At 45.5% G+C, this 19,645-nt stretch overlaps 1 protein-coding gene across 3 annotated transcripts in view; it reads right to left on the bottom strand.

The window, feature by feature from the left end:
• Window positions 1-19,645, bottom strand: part of WWOX (WW domain containing oxidoreductase) — a 948,216-nt gene that overhangs the window by 893,963 nt on the left and 34,608 nt on the right. For 2 of the 3 annotated variants that reach the window (XM_079799408.1, XM_079799409.1), the window contains exon 5: window positions 6,427-6,533. The exons of the other annotated variant lie outside the window; for it this stretch is intronic. In XM_079799408.1, the coding sequence (XP_079655534.1) occupies window positions 6,427-6,533 (107 nt within the window). The remainder of the gene's footprint in view (window positions 1-6,426; window positions 6,534-19,645) is intronic. 3 annotated transcript variants of the gene reach the window in all.

Here is a 19,645-nt window from a genome sequence, read left to right as displayed (position 1 = left end):
AGGTGAGCTCTCTTCCACTTCCTGTTTGGCTCTTTACATGGTAAGCAGATCTAAACGCCTGGCAAAAGGGAGGCAGTCTGGGAACCAAAAGTGACCCCTCCTCCTCATTAGATCCCCCCTCCACCCCAGTCTGTTCTGCCTGCATACAACTGGCAGGTGCATGGGAGACGCCAGGCCCGTCTGCTCCAGCTCTATTCAACCTCATTCCTCCCCAGGACCAGAAGTTTTAGACCCCACGCCTTAGGAATCTAAAATTTAGAAACTGTAATAAGGTGAGAGGGAGGAGGAAGTGGGAGCCCCACTGAGGCCTTTCAAGAGCCCTACACTGGGATGTGGGATCTTGCTGCAACTGTAAAGTGCATTTTTTATACAATTCCCTCAGAGATCCTCAGATCTCAGCATGGAAAGGGGGATGTGCCAGACAGCCATTAAAAACAACAGCCAAACCCCTCTCCGATAAATACTAATTGAGTCAAGGACAGTAAAACCACACCTGTCAGTGTCCCAGACTTAGAGGAGGCACATGAAATCCCAACATTCAGACATGCTGCTACATAAAAGAGAATCCACTCCATTCAAAAATGGGAAGATAAACTACAAATTTCCTACCCGGCCAGCCTTACGGACTCCTTGGAATAATGAGAAAAATAGTAGGTGCTTGCCTTAGAGTCAGGGACACCAGTACGCAACACACTTAGGGTGTGAATCAGGTATGGCACACACCTAGGATGGTGGACTGCTTACGTAGGCAGGAACCCCATTTCCAGAGACACTTCATTCAAATACGAAGGGGGGCTGATGGGTCCACCCTCCCTCCTTTTTTAATTATGCTAATGGATTGGCCCTTTAGGAGGGTGGTTTACTTCTGCCGTGTCCATGTTATCCAATTTTAATTACTTTCGATTCTTCTCTTATTTCCAACTTTGGAGCATCCAAAACATTTCAGCAGGAGGGCCTTTTCCCATGAAATCATTATTAGTAGCAGTAATTACATAGCGGCTCTTAATATAATTCCATATGGAACGTGTTTCCATTTAAGTTACATTTCACTAAATAGCTGGATTGCCCCAAAAGTGATTTGAGAACACTCTATAATAAAGGACATTTTCAATGAAAAGGTTTTGTTTGGGACAATAAGGTATGTCAGAGTAGCTTCATTTGAAAAATAAGGTTAATCCTGAAATCAATCACTCAAATAGCACCTAGCGATTTTGAAAGCAAAGCCTGAAAGGTAATAAACATGTATGATGCCGGATGTGGTAGAAAAGCCAGGCCGTGGGGTGGAGTAGATGGACTTCAGGTTTGAGGACAGGTGGACGCACCAGGAGCTGTGCTCACCAGCTGCGTGACTCTGGGCAAGTCTCCTCAGCCTCCTGAGCCCCCCAGGGGCTCTTCCGTGCAGTGGAGAAAACCAGGAATGTGCATGCTCCTGAATAAGGATATAAAGTGTCTTGCCCAGGACACACAGCACATGACAGAGACACAATAAAAGGTGGTTCTTGGGGGCCCCAAGGAGGGTGTGAGGCACATTTCCCCGGCTAAGAGGGGATGGGACTGCTCTGGAACAGAGCGATTCTAGTAATGGATAGCGAAGGCAGGAAGAGAAGGGCCAGGCACAGAGGAGCAAGCTGGGGAAGGAAGCATGAACTCCAACTCCTGAGCCAAGCTGATTGCCCGGGAGCCTCAGCATGTACGAGCCAAGGCGGAGCCAAACGGCCTAAAGACTCCTGAGTGAGCTCTTGCTGCAACAAAAAACTTTGGATCATTCTGAGAACCTCCTGGGAGGTACCAATATGTTGTGGTGCCGTCCCAGTTCCGATACTGTTAGGATTCATTCCAAATAAAGGGTGAACGAGCTCAAGCTGGCTAGCAGCTGGGAAAACCAGAGTAGATCAACTTGCCCTTGAGAAACGCAAGAAGGTGGTATTTAATGATGTCACAGATAAAGTACCTTGGCAGAAATGAGGTCAGGAAGGGCCTGAAGGCAACCAGACCAGCACATATCGAGGGTGGGGAAGTGGGGTGAGGGCCTGAAACCCCAGCTCAACAGATTGCCGAGGGAGGTTCCCACACGCTCAGCGCTAAGTTCATAGTGCAATGATATGAAACGGCAATGACAGCTTTCAGGGCCAAATTTGAGCTTCCATTCCACAAACCAGGAGGGAGAGGGAACACGGTACAATGGGGTTCACAGAGAATACCCAAACAGATGAGAGAGATGGTAAAAGGGTTGAGTTTCTTCAGTCTACAACCTACAATATTTGATGGAAACATTTCTGCCATGTGAGTATTAATTTTGCTTTTGTTCCCATTTCTTTTGCTCACGTCCCTGGCAGTGAATATTTCAGGGTAATTCTATCTCTGGGAGTACTATTTGCTGGTCGACCTCAAGTTACTATATGGTAGAATGAAACTATACAATGATAAAGTCTGTCCTCTGAAACTGATTCACAGGTACCCACCCAATTATGGCTTAAAATGCAAAAAAAAAAACACCCCAAAACACTAAATGGTGGGTCTTTGAGATCATCCCATTCAACCTTCTTCATTGGAGATGAGGAAACTGAGGCACCAAATAGACTGAGAGATTTGCCAAAGACCCACAGTTGATTAGGGCAAATCCAGGAATTTCTTTCTCTGAGCATCAAACAATAGTTATAATGGGATTGATACAGATGACTCTGGAAAAGGAAGACAATGTTTAAAATGCTTAAATAATTGTGTTTAGCATTATCTTCCAAGACTGGTTTCAATATTAACATTATTGTATAACTAGAGGCCCAGTGCACAAAATTCATGCACTCAGGGAAGGGGTTGGTACTCAGCCCAGCCTGTGCCCTCTCGCAATCGGACATCCTTAGTGCTACCGCCAATGCACTTGCCAGCAGTGAGCCTGGCTTCTGCCTGAGCGGTACTCCCCCTGTGGGAGTGCACTGACCACCAGGGGGCAGCTCCTGGGTTGAGCGTCTGCTCCCTGGTGGTCAGTGCACATCATGGTGACCTGTCTTTCCGCCATTTGGTCGATTTGCATACTAGCCTTTTGTTATATAGGATATGGTTATTACAGCATCACTAGGGCAACTGGACTTGACTTCTCTAGTTTAAATACAACATCAATGGGCAAAGTTTCACAAGCTGGACACTCTCTGGTGTGAGGTACTCTTCTAGAGTGACAGTGTGAATAGAAACCGGCACAACAACACTAGATGAAGCACTGGGAAACAGCCACCAAACTTTCAAAAACTTATATGCCTCTGAATCAATGGGCCCACTGCTAAGACTCTGCCCACTGACTGGACTCACAAAAGTATGCATCAAGAATGCTCACTGCACCATAATTGAGACCCAATTTTGAATGAAAATGCAAGAGAGACTGAATTTATAGACAGCATCACCTCGAATAGCAAAGCAAGAAAAACAACCCAAATATCCTTCAAAAAGGGAGACTGGTTAAATAAATTACAGCATAAGAAGATGATGGACTATTACATAGCAGTTAAATACAATTAGGTAGAGAAGAAAATAAGGAAAATAAGAAAAGATCTATAGTACTAAGTAAAAAATAATCAAAGTATATTGTGTGTGTGTGTGTGTGTGTGTGTGTGTGTGTGTAAGTATATACAACCTTTATCTGGAAGAATACACAAGAAATGGTTAATAATATTTACTTTCCAAGAGAAGGACTGGGAAGGACTTTCACTTTTTACTTAATACCATCCCATTTTGTATGAAGATATAAACCACATGCATATATTACCGTTTATTCACTTTATACAATTCTAAAAATTATGGGGCCCTGTTTTGTTTATTTAATTTAATACCAAATAATGAATCAGGTGAGATTAGGACAAGAGTTCATTTGAAATATACAGAATTTTTCAAGCAGAAACAAATCTTCCTTTTCTTGACTTTCATAAATTTTCAGTCCAGAATCTCAGACATTCTCTTAAACAAACCATGGTCTACTTCTTCAGATGGCAAGAAATCTTCCATGGTGTTCAGAAAACGAAGACAGTCTTGGCAAGGATGATCCAACCCCTTCACGCTCTGCTCCCAGCCACGTGACTGTCATCGCCTCCACCACCTCTTCCTCCTATTCCCTCTGCCCGGTGTGACCTTTCTCCCACCTTCCCCCAAGTCTTTCTTTCTTTTTTTTTTTTTTTTTTTTGAAAGAAAAATTCTTTTCTTAAAAATATATTTTTATTGATTTCAGATAGGAAGGGAGAGGGAGAGAGAGAGATAGGAACATCAATGATGAGAGAGAATCATTGATCTGCTGCCTCCTGCACGCCCCCAACTGGGGATGGAGCCAAACCGGCTAGGGACCCCCTACCCTTTCTTGAGATCTCAGCTCAATTACTTCTTTCTCGGGGACTCTGATGCCCCCCCACCTACCTGGCGCTATTTTCCATTTTGGAGTACCACATACTTCACAGTACCACTTGCCATTATTTCAAGTTTACACAGAGGCTTATATTTCTCAGGTTAAATCTGTCTTTCACTGTGAGCTGAAAGTTCTACAAAGATATTGGTAACATCTGTTTTTCCTTAACAGTATGCCCCAGTACCTAAGACCATGGTGCACTTCAAGAATCTATATATATAAAAGCCTAAGCAACCATTACAACTGGACGACCAGGTGACCGGTCAGTAGGTATGATGCGCACTGACCACCAGGGGGCAGACGCTCAATGCAGGAGCTTCCCCCTGGTGGTCAGTGCACTCCCACAGCTGGCCAACCTCCCACGACCCCTCCCTCCGGCCAGCCAGGTGGTCAGTGTGCTCCCACAGCCAACCTCCCATGGCCGGCCGGTCCCATCCCCTGGCCAGCCAACCTCCCATAGTTCCACCCTCCCCCCCCCATCAGCTGGCCCCAATCAACCCCGATCGGGACTGGGAGAGACAGCCCCAATTGGCCCTGATCGCTGGCCAGGCCGAGGGAACCCAACCGTGCACTAATTCGTGCACTGGGTCTCTAGTCTATAATAATAAAAGCATAATATGCTAATTAGACTGGACATCCTTCCGGACAAAGCCAGGGCTGTGAGGGAAGCCCAGGTCCCGGGTGCCTGCTGGCAGCTGGAGGGAAGCCCAGGTCCTGGGTGCTGGAGGGAAGCCCAGGTCCCAGGTGCCAGAGGGAAGCTGGTGCCAGCAGCCTGAGGAAGGAAGGCCTACTCTTGCACAAATTTCGTGCATTGGGCCTTTAGTATGTAAATAAGTGACAACTGAATAAATGAACTTGGTCTATACTTCACACCAAAGCCCAGTGATTGTGTTAAAAAATGACTCAGACTGTATCACTTTTGGCTCAGAGTCCCAAATACCCCCCTCACCATTGTCTCTGAGGCCCTGTGTGAGGCCCTCGGAACATCCCTGCAATCTCCACGCTCCCCCTTGGCCCCAGCCACACTCGCCTCCTGTGGACCCTTGAATCCTCCAGGCACTTTCCTGCCTCTGTGTCTTTCCACGTGCTGTTCCCATTGTTTAAACAGTATTTCCCCTGCCCAGCTGGCATGGCTCAGTGGTTGAGCATCGATCTATGAACTAGGAGGTCACAGTTCTATTCCTGGTCAGGGCATATGCCTGGGTTGTGGGCTTGATCCCCAGTAGGGAGCATGCAGGAGGCAGATGATCAACGGTTCTCTCTCATCATTGATGTTTTTCTCTCTCTCTCCCCCTCTCCCTTCTTCTCTGAAAGCAATAAAAATCTATCTTTTAAAAAACAGTATTTCCCTGTCATTGGCAGAGCTCACTTCTTTACTATATTCAGGTCTCGGATCAAATGTCACACCTTTTGAGGGGTCCCTGCTGACCACCCAACCTGAAAGAGTCCACGCTGCCCCTCCTTACCCTTCACGCCGCTTTATTATGTTTCACTGCATTAAAAATCACCTGACATCAGGGTCGGTTTCTCCTACCAGAAGGTAAGCCCATGAGTGTCGGGATTTTGTTTTGTTTGAGGCTATATCCTGAGCCCCAAGGACACTGCAAGCCCTCAGTGACTATTTCCTCTTAGATGTATCAACACCAACATCGACACAGAGATAGAAAAGCACAACCCAGAGACAGGGTTCAAGTCTGCTCCTTCCTCGCCGTAAAGTCCATAAGCATAAAACAAGCTCTCAGTTGTATTTAGGGGCGTTAACCACACTTTATTTTTCTTAATACATGAGCTAAATGAGTAAACATTCACCAACCGCTGACTATAGAGCAGTTGACACTGACAATGAACTGTAAACAAGTGTGGATGAAGGCGGGCCTGCCTGTCCTTTTCATTCATCAAGTAAACAAAGTGAACGTGGCTTTCTATCTAAAGAAAACATTATTCCAAGAGCAATAAACTTTACGCACTGCACTACAACCGCCATGTGTTCATCCTGGCGTGTGTATTTGACAATTAAAAGACACAGTCAAGTGCTTGCTTACCCATTCTCCTAAAATGCGTGACACGGCTTCATTGGCTCTGCTCATATTCCTACAGGCCAGGATCACGTGAGCACCATGGAGGGCAAAAGACTTGGCGGTTTCAAACCCTATGGTTTAAAGGGAAGTCAACATTAGAAAACACTGAATCATGGTGAATGGCCTTTATTGAGCACCATACACATCACCCTATTGGTTCTCAACCAGGTTGTGTAGCACCACTGTTCTGAACTGGATGGGAGCGGGAATGGGGAAAAATCTTGCTGACTGACGGGCTGCATCCATCAGGCTAATGAAACGCTGACAGCCAAATGGAGGTTACATGATGTGGCCAAAAACGACTTCACTTGCAATCCAGGACTTCATACACTCCGATCTTACTGAAGATGATGGATTCTGTGTCCCTATGAAATTTCCAGGTGAGAGCAATTATCAGAAATATTTCTCAGCACATTTTCATCAGACTATTTAAAAAATGATGTAGGGGAGTAGGGGCACATAGTGGACACAACGCTTAGTCATTCATTAGCAAACATATTTCCGATGGATTGAGAGATTATCGACACAATGCTGGGCCAGGCAGGGCTTTATGTATCTAATTTACCAGTTTAACAGCAAACACCTTACAATTTGTGCCTTTTTCATCTCTGTATCCCAAGGGACTAACACTCAGTAGGATTCAAAAAATATCTGCCAAAGGAATGAATGGCTCTTACATATTATTAATAAGCTACTGGTAATAAAAAGTCCTTTGCCAGAGGTTATTTTGTCAAGTGAAGCAGCTGGACTACTATAAAAAAAATCCCAATTGTTTCAAATAGTTCTGATGACCCTCTTCCTTTCAAATGAATAAATAGTAAAATCCTGCAAAGATTCCACTGCAGATTTGAAAGACACTAGCTAGAAATCTGTGGGGGCAAATCATGCACTTTTCCTATCAAAAATTATTTTCTTGCCCTGGCCAGGTGGCTTGGTTGGTTGGAGTGTCATTTCGTACACCAAAAGATTATGGGTTTGATTCCTGGTCAGTGCACATAGGGTAGGTTGTGGGTTTGATCCCCAGTTGGGACACATATGGGAGGCAACTGATCGATGTTTCTTTCTCACCTCTCTCTTTGTCTCCCCCTCTCCCTAAAACTCTAAAATCCATAAAAACATATCCTCAAGTGAGGATTTAAAATCCTATCTAATAAAAGGGTAATATGCAAATTAACCATCACTCTGTCACAAATATGGTGGCGCCCATAGCCACACGATGGCAGCGCCCAGTCCCCTCAGCCTCGCCGGAGTCCCCCAGTCCTGGGGGGGCTGCCGCTGAGAGCAGGCAGCGTGAGCGGCCTGGCGGAATGTTTGCTTCATCGCCTTGTCGACGGAGGGTCTCTGGGCAGCAGGCGCAGAGCAGCCGGGGTGGGACGCTTGCTTCATCGCCGCGGTAACACTCCAGCCGCAGAGGGCCTCTGAGGGACGATGAGGGGGGCGGGGGAAGCTGGGCCCACAGCCTCCACAGCCGAGCACAGGCCCGGAGAGGAGATGGCAGGCCCGCCTCCCACAGAAGCAATGCGGCTCCCGGCGGCGTGCTGTGGTTCCCGCCAGCTCCCGCGGAAGCGGCGGGCGGCGTACTGCACGCGGTATCGCGTGATGGGCTACTATTGTATATATGTTTTCCCAAACAAACCTGTCAAGTCATGCTGCTTCACTTGACAAAATAACCTCTGGCAAAGGACTTTTTATTACCAGCAAGAACACGTCTGACATGATGGCAGCAACGGGCTGCTGGTGCAAGTTTGCACCCGGTCGGTCTCCCTAGATAATTCCTGACTGTGGCTATGGTGAAGCCATCTGTCCCTGTGTCATGGGAAATTGCACTGTGGGTCTTCCATCTTCCTTAAGTGAGCAATGCCTCACACACCGCTAGTCTACTCTTAAAGCTTCGACAGGCACCTCCGTCTCCTGATGCTTTACAACTGCCTTTGGAGCAGAAACAAAGCATGGATATTTCAAAAGATGATGGCTTAACAGGAAGGACCATAACATTTTTATAGTAAACCGTATCTCTAGAGTGTGGAGTTAAAAAAAAAAAAAAAGTTGAATAATGCTACCTACTGCGAAAGTCCTGGAAAGTCCAGGAGAATCGCATTCCTCACTCCCGTTTAATTAGTTAAATGTAGAAAGCTAAGCCAATTCTGCACGATGCCAAAGTTTGCACAAGATATTGAAGGCAGTGGGTTTACTAAATTTAATAACCTGATTCGTCTTACAAAAAATTAACTTTATGGCGATGCTTAGATTGAACGAGCTTAACTGCACAGAGGTGGCAAGAGTGCTTTCAGAAGAATATTTCAGTTAATAATACAAAGAAAACAAGGGCACACATCTTAAAACAATGGGCAGTGTCAGTTTTCCAGCACTTGCTCCAGCCAATCCAAGTGGGAAAATTCAGTCCCGTGGAGGTTTGATATCTCCGTCTTGGGTTTTAAGCTTTGCCTACAGACATGAAAGTACCATAAGAGGTAAAACATACCAAAAATATTAAATACCTGCTTATCTTACACTAGTTTTCATTCTCTAGAATGGTGATCACAGGATAAATCAAGCCCACAGGCCAGTTTTGTTTGGTCCACGCTTTGTTTCCCTGACTCCCTCCCTTCCACCCTCCCTCCCTTCCTTGCACCCTCCCTCCCTCCATTCCTTCCTTCCTAATATGAATTAGTTACCAGCATTAAAAAAATCAGGGAGATTCCATATCCAAAAGTAGATATCCAACTTCTCTGAAAAAGCTTGCCACACTGGGCCCCTAAACCGCCTTGCATGGGGTTAGTACCATCCTGAAGGCCTAAGTCACCACCCACACTGCTGACATACCTGTCCGGCCACTCTGGGCCTTCGATGCTCAGATGCGCATTACCTGGGGCAGATGCCTGCTAGAGACAATGGCTCAGGACTTAACCACAAAACAGCCTCAATCAGAAAGTTCACATCCAAACTTTGAAAGTTCACTCAAAGACTGTTTCACACGGATCTGCTTGAGATGTCACTTAGGCCACCTCGAACTCTAGGCTCTCAAGCATGAGAAGATGGGGACTAGCTGGGCCGGGGAGACCTGGCAGCAGCACTCGGCTTTGCCAGGGTGAGGACTCGGGGCTCTGCAGGAATTTGGATACATGGTGCAAGTTCCTTACCCTCCTGTGCATCTCCCAAGTGTCGCTGCGTGGAAGAAGGACCCCTGGACCGGGAACCACATTGGGGCCAAAGGATATAGACGTGAACCAGACAAGCAGTAAAGACCGGGTGCATGGCAAAACAAGGTCCAGGGTTGGAGATGGGCCCATGAGAATGAGGAACAGAAAACGCAATGGGAGATGAAACTCTGGGCCCCAAAATAAAACTGTGGGGCTCTTTTGCACGTGGCAGGAAGCATGTACAAGAACCTGGGCAGGGAGTAGCACTACAAACTATTGTTATGTTATCCATTTAAGATGCCTCAGGTTCTCACATAGAAGAGGGATTCATGAAGACACTAAAGCCTTGTGACCAGCCAGGAGGGGTGAGGAGCCGCTGATACTCAACAGCTAAGGGGAAACCAGAAAACCATCTGGGAAGCACAAATCTACAAAGCCTGAGACTGCTTGCGTCCACTTTAGAGAGAGCACCCAAGGTCTCCAAGGATGGCAGCTGGGCCACAGGTGAGATTGCCAATTGGTTTACCCAGACAAGGAACACAAAGGGAAGAGTGGAGTGCGTGGCAGTGGAGAGGGCGGGGACAGGGGCCACACCCAGTGAGACGTACCGCTAGGCTGGACGGACAAGGAGAGTCACCGATTCCTCAGGCACGAAGCACGTCAGGCTGGGAGCCCAGGCCCAGCAATCACGGAAGTGCGAGCTCAAAGCAAGGCCATTTCTCTCCCAACGCCAGGAAGGTTCCTTCTGGTTTGAGATTTTTAATTTCCTCCACACTGTGGATTTACTTGGGCAGTGTCCCCATTTACTGTAAATTATTATTTTAATTATCATTTTTATTAAGATGCCCAAAGGAGCTGGGGCTTACAGCACCCGTAATTTCTAATGGGTTGTTATTATTAATTTATAATTGTGAAACACTGGAGATAAATGTTACTTGTAGCTGAACACAATTAAAAGGCCACGGAGATGGTGATTCCCTCCCCCTAACCCCCTCCCCCCCCCCCCCAAGAACAGACCACTAAAGCGTCGTTAGGAACCAACCAACAAGTTGCAGAATCGGCCAGCACAAGTCATCTCCCTCCCTGGAGACCTACCGTCACATACATAAGCTTAATGTCTTTCATCTTGAGTTAGATTTGGGGACAATTCAAATTTGGGGATAATTTTTATGTTAATAAACCAGTAGCTTAAAGCAGTGGTCACCAACCAGTAGGCCGTAGACCACTGGTGGTCTGTGAGATCCGAAAGGTTGGCGACCACTGGCTTAAAGGATGAGAGTTCCTCCTTCATTCTCCTGCAAGCTCAAGGACCCTACTTTCCAAACTGATCTAATTAATGGGAATGAAACTGCAGTGGCATGACACTGACCATGATACTGCACTCTAACTCCTGGGCACTTCCGATGAAGATTTAGACACATATCCACCACAACCGTAAGGTCAATGCCACAGAACAGTAACCAGAGAATCCATACCGCTGTTTCTGCAGTCACTTGAATTGCCTGAGTGATCACATTTACCTCGCACGCCATTTCAATGACATAGTTCTGAGTTCCAAGGAATTATAAATTGTGCCCGCTAAACCCTAAACACAGCTGCCAACTCAAGAAATTACAAAACTACACAGGTCTCTCCAGAGGAAAATAAGTCATCACCAGCCCTGGTTTCAGTGCATGTGTTATATACAGCTAGCAACAAGTACCACACAGAGGTTCCTAAATCCTCCTGATAACATAAATGGGTTTCGAATATAAATACATATCAAAGAAAGATACCGATTCACGTGTTGAGGATACAGAAGCAGGGAATGGTCCGCTCACATGGAATATCTTTCTGAAATATCACCAGGCTGCACTTACATGCTTTGGGAATATAATGTTTTGTAAAGCTACATAATAAATTCCAAGTGACTGCCCGGGATCTCTCAAGAGGCAAGACTGACCCCAGGCTGCCTACTCGTGCTGCCACTGAGCTGGTTGAATAAGTTCTCATCTGACCTACTATCGACAGGGCAGATCCCAGTGTGTTAAGAATCACAGTGAGAAAAAGGCCCAAAGATTACAATTAACATGGGTCTAGGCAGCCTCAATGAAGACGGAATCTGTAAGGGCAACTAAACTGAGCAATGTCCATGTCAGAAAGGGTCTGAGGGAACCAGGCAACCGCATATGTTAACAGGAGGGAGAAGAGGAGCAGAATTCAAAATGGCTCAACATCTTTGGGGGCAATTGGGCTATAGCTATCAAATCGTATGTGGATGTGCCCTTGACCCAGCTATTCCACATCCAGAAATTTATCCTACAAATAAACTTGCCCACTTGAGCAAAAATGTGAGAGGAATACAGTTGCAGGCTTGATTCCCAGCCCTAGTCAGGGCACGTGTGGGAGGCAACCAAATCGACGTTTCTCTCTCTGTCTCTACACTTCCCTTCCACTCTCTCTAGAAAAATCAATGGGAAAAGATCCTCGGATGAGGATTAAATATACATCCTCTCTAATAAAATGGTAATATGCAAATTAACCATCACTCCGCTACATAAGCCATGCACACCAGCCAAGTCACGCCCACCAGCCAATCAGGGTGAGTATGCAAATTAACCCCATCCAAGATGGCTACAGCCACAGAGTGCAAGGTTTCCCAGGTAACAGAGGAAGCCAAGCTTTCCATAGCCGTTGCAGGCCTAAGCCTCCACTCAAGCTACAAAGTTTCAATTATAGAAGGTAAACAAATTCAAACAAATGGCGGCAGAATGGAGCTTGAGAGAGCAGGCCAGGGTTGCCGGCGGCAACAGGGGAAGCAAAGCTTTCCGCACACACTGGCCAGGCTCACCCGCTTAAGACAACAAAGTTTCAATTGTGGAAGGTGAATTAACTGCCACAGAAATGGCTGCCACCTCGGAGGGAGCAGCAGGCTTGGCTCCGCTCCAGGCTACAAAGTTTCAATTGTAGAAGGAAAATAAATTCCAGATACCAGGGCCTCCGCTTGGGTCGCCAGGGGGCGTGGCCGGCCTGAAAACCACCACAGGCCCCTCGCTCAGGCCGCCCCACGCCCCAAGGGAACCCCACTCTGATCCGGACACCCTTCAGGGCAAACCAGCTGGCCCCCACCCGTGCACCAGGCCTCTATCCTATCTAATAAAAGAGTAATATACAGATTGATCATCACTGCAACACACAATATAGCTGCCCCCATGTGGTCAAAGATCCTGCCCCCATGTGGACACAAGATGGCAACCACAAGATGGCCAGCAGGGGAGGGCAGTTGGGAGGCACCCGGCCTGCAAGGGAGGGCAGTTGAGAGGGACCAGGCTTGCAAGGGAGGGCAGTTGGAGGTGATCAACCCTGCAGGAGAGGGCAGTTAGGGTGACCAGGCTGGCAGAGGAGGGAAGTTGGGGGCAAACAGGCTGGCAGGGGAGCAGTTAAGCATCAACCAGGCTGGCAGCAGAGTGGTTAGGGGGTGATCAGGCTGGCAGGCAGAAGCGGTTAGGGGCAATCAGGAAGGCAGGCAGGCAAGCAGTTGGGAGCCAGCAGTCCTGGATTGTGAGAGGGATGTCCGACTGCCCTTTTAGGCCCGATCCTGGTGGGATCGGGCCTAAAAGGGCAGTCGGACATCCCTCCAGGAGTCCCAGATTGGAGAGGGTACAGGCTGGGCTGAGGGACAACCCCCCACCGTGCACGAATTTCATGCACCGGGCTTCTAGTATATATATATGGAATGTTCAACCAGTATTGTTTGTAACAGCCAAAAATCTGGAATCCACCTAAATGTCCATCAGTGAGGTTAAATAAATTACACAGCAGGCATAGAACAAAATACTGTGCTGCAGTTTAATAGAATGAGGTGAAATGAGATGGAGACACAAGAAAACATCTACATGTTGCATTAATCAAGAAGAAAAATATCAGAGTACAGAACTGCATCAGGTATGATCCCAATGCTGAAACACAAAGGTAGGAAAGGCATGTGCTTAATATACGTTAACATTGGTTAGTAGTCCTTGGGCAGGAAAGCCATTGGTCAGGGGCAATGCATTTGAGAACATCTAGGCTATTTCCATTTTTTTAGCACGTGCATGTGTGCCTATTATGGAAGGAAGCTAAATGTAAAAAAACTGAATGATATCTAGTTGATCATTTACAGGCCTTTATAAATGTTAATACAGAGAAATGAAGGCAAGTGGGAATGGAAAGAAACCTACCATATTTCTATTCCAAACAACACATTTTCTGAGCAGGCTGATTTTTAGAGAAGACTTCTGAAGGAATGTAAGTTGGAGGACAGGGGGCCATTGTTAGGTGTTGGGCACTAAACCAGGTGAGAAATACATGATCTCATCTAAGATGCACTTCACAAAATCCCTATGAAGCGTCACTGTCATCATTTCCTGTGTAAGAAAACCAGCAGTCCCAGAGGTTAAGAGACTCACAAGGTCAGAGGCAAAAAAGGAGGAGGATCCCCAAGGGGTGTGGCCTGAGTTCAGAGCAGGTGGGCCCCAGCCAGCCTCCAAACCACCACACTCACCACGTGGGGTTAAAGGCACAAACTCAGAGCTCCTCCAGGCAGGACAAACCTGCTCGGAACACTGCCCACCAGCCACTGCCTGCTCACTGTATCCTTGAATGTGACTTACAGAATCTGATGTATATTCTTTGTGACTCTGATGAGGTATGTGTACTTTCTTCCCATTGTTTTAAACTAGTAAACTTACTGAGCAGTTGTCCTTCTGAAAGAGGCAGAAATGGTCCAAATGCATGAGTTTCCGTGTCAACAGCGGCCAGTGCCTATTTCTTCTCTGTGTCCTTATGTCGAGGCAAAGACCGGAGGCCCCTTCAGCTACTTTATTACATAAACATACTTAGTTTATGGACTCCTGCCCCAAACGGTGACACATTATCAAATTATCTTCTCTCTCATTTAATATTTCATCACGGGGCTCAGCATTGACACCATCCTCTGCGTTCACAAACACTTCCCCGTGTAAGCCCTCTGTGTGCATAACTAATCCGCAGTAACAGCTTCTCTCCACATTCTCCAAGGTCAATAACGTACAAGTGCGGGCTTATTTCAACCCTGTCTCTATGCTTTCATAAGTAAGGCATTTTACATGGGGCACTCTGAACACCACAGCCATTACAAATTTTGCTCAAATTTTCATTTAATTTCTAGAAGGCTTCAATGCCAAACTTTAGAGGACTATCGGTATGAAAGTCTAAGCTAAAGAGCCCTCCCAATAAGAAGAAAGCAACGCCACACTGGATTTTTTTAACAAAGCGTACATGGCACATTCATAAACTTGGCCCAGAGCTTTGAGAAGAAAAAATTAAAACAGGATGAAATAGAAGAAACAAAAATAAAGGCTTCTTGGTAAAAAAAATAATAATAATAATTTAATCCAGCTGACTGGACGTAGAGACCACTATGTCTTTAAAGGCTCTCAACTACATTGTGGACATTAATGATGGAAGGAATACCATGGCTCTCGCTGCCTGGCTCTCCTTGATGTGCTTCTGAGAGCAAGCCATTGTAACTAACAAATCACTCACACACACACACACACACACACACACACACACACACACACACACACACAGTGCCGCCTCTCATAATCCCACACTCACAGTAGTATCCACTAAGAGAACCAAAGTGTTTCTGGTTTTCAGAGGTGGAAAGATTTACCCTGAAGTTAGGCTTTTTCCACTTTGATGGATTAATTTACAGCCACTTCAAGAGGAGCAGAGAACCGCCTCGGAATCTGCAGGCACGCTTGTATCAGGTTACTGAGCGGTTCATTGTTTTCACAGCTGGGCCAGGATTTCCTTTCAGGACTGCGGCCTCCGTGGCTCTGTCCCCTGCCCAAGATGGGGTTCTTTGATTTAGAGCAAACGGGGGCGGCCACGAAGGTCCTGCTCCCACTCTGGCCACAAAGAGACCCCTTTATTTTACTTTCTTAATTACCAGTGGGACCACGATCAGCCTGCCTCCCAACGTATTTTCCACTCCTGTCAATTAAGAGGTGCTTCGGAAGGGACTGTTGACAATGAAAAACCTTCTTCATTCCACCCTGAGCTCCCAGAAATGACAGGCCTGCTCCCTCCCGCGTGCTCAGGGTTGGCAATATGACTGCCTTTCTAAGTCAAGCCTCCCTGCCCCCCCCCCTTTTTTTTTTAAATCGACCTTGGCTCTCACCATTTTAAAAGTGGTATATTACTTTGCCTTTTAAAAAGATTAGATTCCTTATGCTCCCAAAGTCATGTGGAGATACATAAAACACCAGGCTGGGAAAACTCGGCACTTCCCTGAGGCTCACTTTTAAAGTGTCCAAACTGACTTTTCCTTCTCCATCACGTACACCGACTTAAGATGCAATTTTTGGGAAGTATGACTTAAATTCAGTCGTGGAAGCTATCGTGAAGGACGGGTCCATCAACGCTGAACCCTCTGGGTCAGGCCCAGAAATCAGTGACTCCTACAGCTCCTCACTTGGAAACAAAATCAGTAACTGAGATTAGTTAGGAAGCGGTAACAACTGAAATGAAAGATTCGCTCAAACAAAATGTAAAGAACTTTAAAGCAAATTGAGTTTAACTCAAAACATCACATTAAAGGATAAGCCTTACCTTGTCCTATTAGGAAAAAAGTATACTTGATAATGTATATAACCAGGTCACCCTCTTAGATGACGTATCTAACATCATCACTTTCAGTTTCATCAAGTTTGACAGTGGTTTTGCCTTGTGTGTTTCTGTTGTCACTTTTTCTTAAAATACAAACACTGACATCACCTCAACTCAACTTAAAAATATATAGGGTGCCCCAAAAATATGTATACACACACTTTGAATAATTATAAAGGCAATGTTTGTAAAAAATACATTTTATGTTCAAAATTAAGCTATCAGCTATGCAAGTGTGTATACATTGGGGGGGGGCACACTGTATATAACTTTAAAAGCTAAAAAAAAAATTTAAACAATAATAAAAATTAAAAGTAAAAAAGATTTGGGGCTTGTAACTTGGAAACCTGGGTTCAAAACCAGGCTTTGCCAATTGCCAGCCTGGGTAAGTCATCTAAACCCTCTACACCTCAGTTTCTTCATATGTAAACAGGGATGGCAATGCACCTGTGATGTGAGTTTTCAGGGTTAATGAATGGCAAAAAAGAAAGAAAGAGGAAGAGAAGGAAGGGAGGAAGAAAGGAAGGAAGGAAAATAGGAGGAAGAAAAAAGGAAGGAGGAAAAAGGGAGGGAGGAAAGGAGGGAAGATTATGGATTGTAAGAAAGCTCCTAAAATTTGATTTTCATTTAGAGGAGGCTCCAATAGTTATACCACTTTTAATAAAATTCAGTCTCATAATCATTAGAATCATAAAATTTGATGTAGTGATAAGGACATATAACAGTGATTATAAAATTATGAAATTTTTGCTTAATTGGAAATTGACATTTCTAAACAAAATGTCACATTTTTCCATTCATAATTAACAAAAATCCTACCAAATACAAGACTACCTTATATTTTTCCTACATATTAAGTACCCTGTAGATATTTAAAAAGTAAAACGCAGCACTGAGTTTATTGTTAGTGATAACAATAATGCCTAGATGATGCCATAATGGAATCTAAATCATCTTTTTCCAATTCAATTGAAGAAATATTTAGTGAGTAACTACTATTCTCTAAAAACAGCATCAAAAGAGCCATAGGTTTCTGTTTCTCTGGTGAGTTCTCTTGTGACAAACAGTCCACAGCAGTCCTGGGTGGAAGGAACCTACACTGGCTCTCGAAGGAGTAAAGAAAATCTCCACTTCCTCCCACAAGCCAGGGAGCACAGAGGGAGAACAAAGAATCGTTACACACTTGGTGGCCACAGAGCCTGGGTCCCCAAGGGAGCTACCATTTGCTAAAGAAACGCTCCTAAACACAACGCGACTGGCTCGGACGGGGAGAGAGGAAGGTGTTCCTTTTCAGTTTGATAACATTTTGTTTTGGAACGCCATGCCGAGGGATTGGTGAAACATACCCATTTTAAAATCTATACCTCTCATCTAACCATCAGCTGTGATCAGGCACCTGCTTGGCGTGAATGTCAGAGGCTCGGAGCGCCTTCCAGGCGCGGCTGACTCCGCCTGGCTCCTGGAGACTCAGCCAGCTGCGAAGTTGTGTTTGGCTCCCACCATGCAGCTGCTGCCTCTGGGCCAAGACAGCCCCAGTCGGAGTCCCCACATAGGTAATATTTCTAATTAGGGATTAGGCTCAACTTCCATTCAAAGAGGAGAGAGCGCTCAGAGCTGGGGAAGGCATCCGGCAGGGACAGAGGACTGCCGCTTGCACAGAGCTTCCATGCAAACAGTGCGCCCAGAGGGGTCTCTGCTCCCAGCGGTGGGAGCCTGTGCGATTGGGCAACAGCCACAAAGATTCTGATGGAGATTCTCCTTCCTAGATGAGATAGCTTGAGGAGGCATTCTCAACTAGCTTTTTTATTCGGCTCAAACCTGCAGCCTGCCCCTCAAGCACATAATGTTTCAAAGGCTCTGTTGGGATAAGTGCACTAGATTTTCTTCAGGGCTTTAAGACAAATACAGAAAAGGAAATAGGCATGGAATCTAAGAAATTTATTAAAGGAAAAGCAGATTATGAGTCACAGTGATTGTTATGGGCTGAATTGTGTCCTCTTAAAACTCATATTGAGCCCTAGGTGGTTTGGCTCAGTGGATAAAGCATCGACCTGTGGACAGAAGGGTCCCAGGTTCGATTCTGGTCAAAGGCACATACCCAGGTTGTGGTCTCCATCCCCAGTAGGGGGCATGCAGGAGGCAGCCAATCAGTGATTCTCATCATTGATGTTTATCTCTCTCTCTCCCTCTCCCTCCCTCTCTGAAATCTATAAAAATATGATTTTTTTTAAATTAAATAAAATTTATATTGAGTCCTGGTGTGACTATTTCGAAGATGGGGCCTTTAAGGAGGTAATTAAGGTTAAATGAAAATGAACAAACAAAACAGAAACAGACCATAAACATAGAGAACAGACTGATGGTTGCTAGAGAGGAGGGGGTTGGGGACTGAGTGAAAAGAGGTGAAAGGATTAAGAAGTACAAATTGGTAGTTACAAAATAATCATGGGGATGTACAGCAAAGGGTTATAGTCAATAATATGATAATAATTAAGTATGTTGCCAAGGAATGGGTACTTGAAATATTGGGGAGAATACTTGAGAAAAATACTTTATAAAGTATATGATTGTCTAACTACTATGCTGTAGACTTAAAACTAATACAAAGTAATATTGAATGTAAACTGTGATCGAAAAATAAAATTTAAATTAAAAAAAAGGTTAAATTAGGCCAGGGGTGGGGTGATAATCCAATGGGACTTGCATCCTTATAAGAAGAGAGACACCAGGGATATGTGCACACAGAGGAAAGACCATGGGAGGACACAGCAAGAAGGGGCCATCTGCAAGGCAAAGAGAGGCCTCAAGAGAGACCAGCCCCACTGACACCTTCATCTTGGACTCCCAGCCTCCAGAACTGTGAGAAATAGACCTCTGCTGTTCAAGCTACCCAGTCTACAGTAGTTGTTTTTATAGTAACCTAAGCAGACTCATACACTGTGCTTTCGACCAGATCAGCTCAGTCTACCAGGAGAAAAGGCAATGTCCCCTAAGCTTCTCAACCACAGGAAGTAAGATGGAAGTATTTACGTCATCCCTTAAAGAGGTCAGTCACTGAGGTGGAGTAAATGAGACTTCTGTCGGATATCTAAGTTCTCCTTGGAGTTTCTCTTAAGAAAACTGAACAACATATCTGCAAGTGAAAGACAGATCTAGTTCCTTGCTACTCAAACAGTGGGAACTTGTTAGAAATGCACCTTCTCGGGCCCTACCCCAAACCTGCCGAATCAGAGACTGTGGGTGTTGGGCCCATCAATCTGGGTTCTAATAAGCCCTTCAGGGGACTCAGATGCCTGTTCAAGGTGAAGATTCTCTGGCCTTGTCAATGCCCAGAACTCACCTTCCCTAACAACACACTGTTGTATGAT

This window comes from Cnephaeus nilssonii (assembly GCF_951640355.1).
Source record: "Cnephaeus nilssonii genome assembly, chromosome: 20".
In the NCBI taxonomy this organism is placed as follows: domain Eukaryota; kingdom Metazoa; phylum Chordata; class Mammalia; order Chiroptera; family Vespertilionidae; genus Cnephaeus; species Cnephaeus nilssonii.
Note: the sequence above shows the minus strand (reverse complement) of the source record. Positions and strands in the feature narration are given on the sequence as shown.